General features: G+C 57.0%; 1 protein-coding gene across 6 annotated transcripts in view; it reads left to right on the top strand.

The window, feature by feature from the left end:
* The first annotated feature begins 439 nt into the window (after nucleotides 1–439).
* Nucleotides 440–1787, top strand: part of YEATS2 (YEATS domain containing 2) — a 51263-nt gene continuing 49915 nt past the window's right edge. For 4 of the 6 annotated variants that reach the window (XM_035888842.1, XM_009649155.2, XM_035888844.1 and 1 more), the window contains exon 1: nucleotides 441–627. In XM_035888842.1, the coding sequence (XP_035744735.1) occupies nucleotides 528–627 (100 nt within the window). In that variant the 5' untranslated portion in view covers nucleotides 441–527. Of the gene's footprint in view, nucleotides 628–1787 lie in introns of all 6 variants that reach the window. The other 2 variants (XM_035888843.1, XM_035888846.1) reach the window with 1 other exon arrangement.

The following is a 1787-nucleotide window of genomic DNA, read 5'->3' as shown; positions in this document are numbered from 1 at the left end:
GCCCTCGGCGCCCCGCAGCCCGGAGCGGGTCAGCGCTGAGGTACCCGAGGGTCTCGGCGTCTCCCCAGGCACCTGGGGCGCGGATCGTTGGCGCTCCCGCCCGCGGCGGTGGTGCCGGTGCTGAGGGAAGCCTGGCTCCCTGCAGGCGCCCCGCTGGGTGTCCCCGCCTGCTGGCCGGCCTCTCGGGTCCCAGCGCGGACCCCGCTGGCGGTGGGGCACGGGGTCTGTGGCCTTTGCTTCGGTTTGTCACTGCAGCCCCGCCGTGGCCACACATACGAGGGGTGGGTGGTGAACTTCAGAGAGAGGGGGGCAGTTCGGGCTGCTGGACCGTGCAGAATGAGACCAGCGCTCAGCTTTGCACCTGTGGGTTAATCCGTAGCAACAGGGAAGGAGGCGTCCCAGCTCTTTCGGGAGGTCCCCCCAGTGACTCCCATGGCTGCGGGAGAAGGTGTGAAGCCTGCCCAGAAGGTCACTGTGGCTGATGTTAATGCTTTTATTTTTCCTCTCGGTGAGGTAGTGGCGAGAACATGTCTGGGATCAAGAGAGTGATCGCGGAGAAGGACCCAGACTATGAGGAGATCACCATCACGCATCCCAACAAGCGTCACAAAGCAGCCGAACAGTCAGGTAGGAGCTGTCTGAACCAAAGGGATTTTCTCCCAAATGGAATTAGAAATGCTGTGGATGTGCATGCTGTCTGCAGACGGGTCGGAAGGGGCTGGGGTAGGAGCTTAGGGGTCAGAGGGCAGAAATTGAGCAGGGGAGCTAGTGATGCCTCTGTATATAGCTAAATGAAGATGTGATTGTCGTACATGGAGCCATTCTCACCTGCTGGCTGAACCAAGCTTCAGTAGGGCATGAGCGTGCAGACTGGTGCATCATAGCAGCTACAGCCCGAGCTCTCCAGGGCCCCAGCCATGCAGTTGGGTTCCTGTTGCTTGCTGAATTATTTGCCATTGCATCTTCCTAGCAGTTACATACGCTGAGATGTGCTCCAACCTGTGCATCTGTTCTGCAGTTGAAGTCTGCTTCCAGAAGGATTGGGAGTTTGTTTACATTTTGGGGGACAGAGGCACGGTACAACATGGGGAGGAGGAAGAAATCCACGACTAATAAATTCACTACCCTGCGGTAGGTGGACTGGCTCTTGGAAGATGACAGATGTTTGCAAGAGTAGGCAGATAAAGTGAAATGGAGCAGTGTAGAAGGGGTAAGTTAGGGCGAAGGAATGGGCTTTGGAAAATGCAAGGGAGGAGGAGGAGCAGCTACCTGACTGAAGGAAAGGTGGGTAAAGAAGTGTAGTGGAGAGAATAGCTGGATGAGTAGGTTTGCATTTGGCATGCTCAGATATGCTTGCTTTGGGAACGAGCCAGTTGGCAGGGTGCCTGGGACAGGTTGCAGTTGTCTCTGGGCAAGCGAGAGTAGAGCTTCTTGCCCCTGGGACAGGGAGTAGGCTAGTGATTCTTGGCATAGCACAGCTAGTGAGAGGATCGCGATGGGAGGAGCTGATGAACAGGGAGGTGAGAAAACTGAAGCTGGCTGTGGGATCTGAAGAAGATCCAGGAACAGAGCAGGATGCCGGAGCTGCCAGTTGGAGAGGGACAGATGATGGCTTCATGGGTGATGTTTTGGAGGAACGACATACAGCTGGACAAGTCTGAGGAAGCTGAACTCGGGCATGGTCTGAGTGCTGGGCAGGTCCTATCTGCCAGGTTGGTGAGGGGCCCTGACAGTGGAGCTGTGCTGGATGGAGCTGGCCGTGGCAGAAGAGGGTGACCACTCCCCCC

Source organism: Egretta garzetta, unplaced genomic scaffold (assembly GCF_000687185.1).
Source record: "Egretta garzetta isolate BGI_Z169 unplaced genomic scaffold, ASM68718v1 scaffold161, whole genome shotgun sequence".
Lineage (NCBI taxonomy): Eukaryota > Metazoa > Chordata > Aves > Pelecaniformes > Ardeidae > Egretta > Egretta garzetta.
The sequence above is the reverse complement of the archived record's forward strand: the minus strand, read 5'-3'. Positions and strand labels throughout refer to the sequence as shown.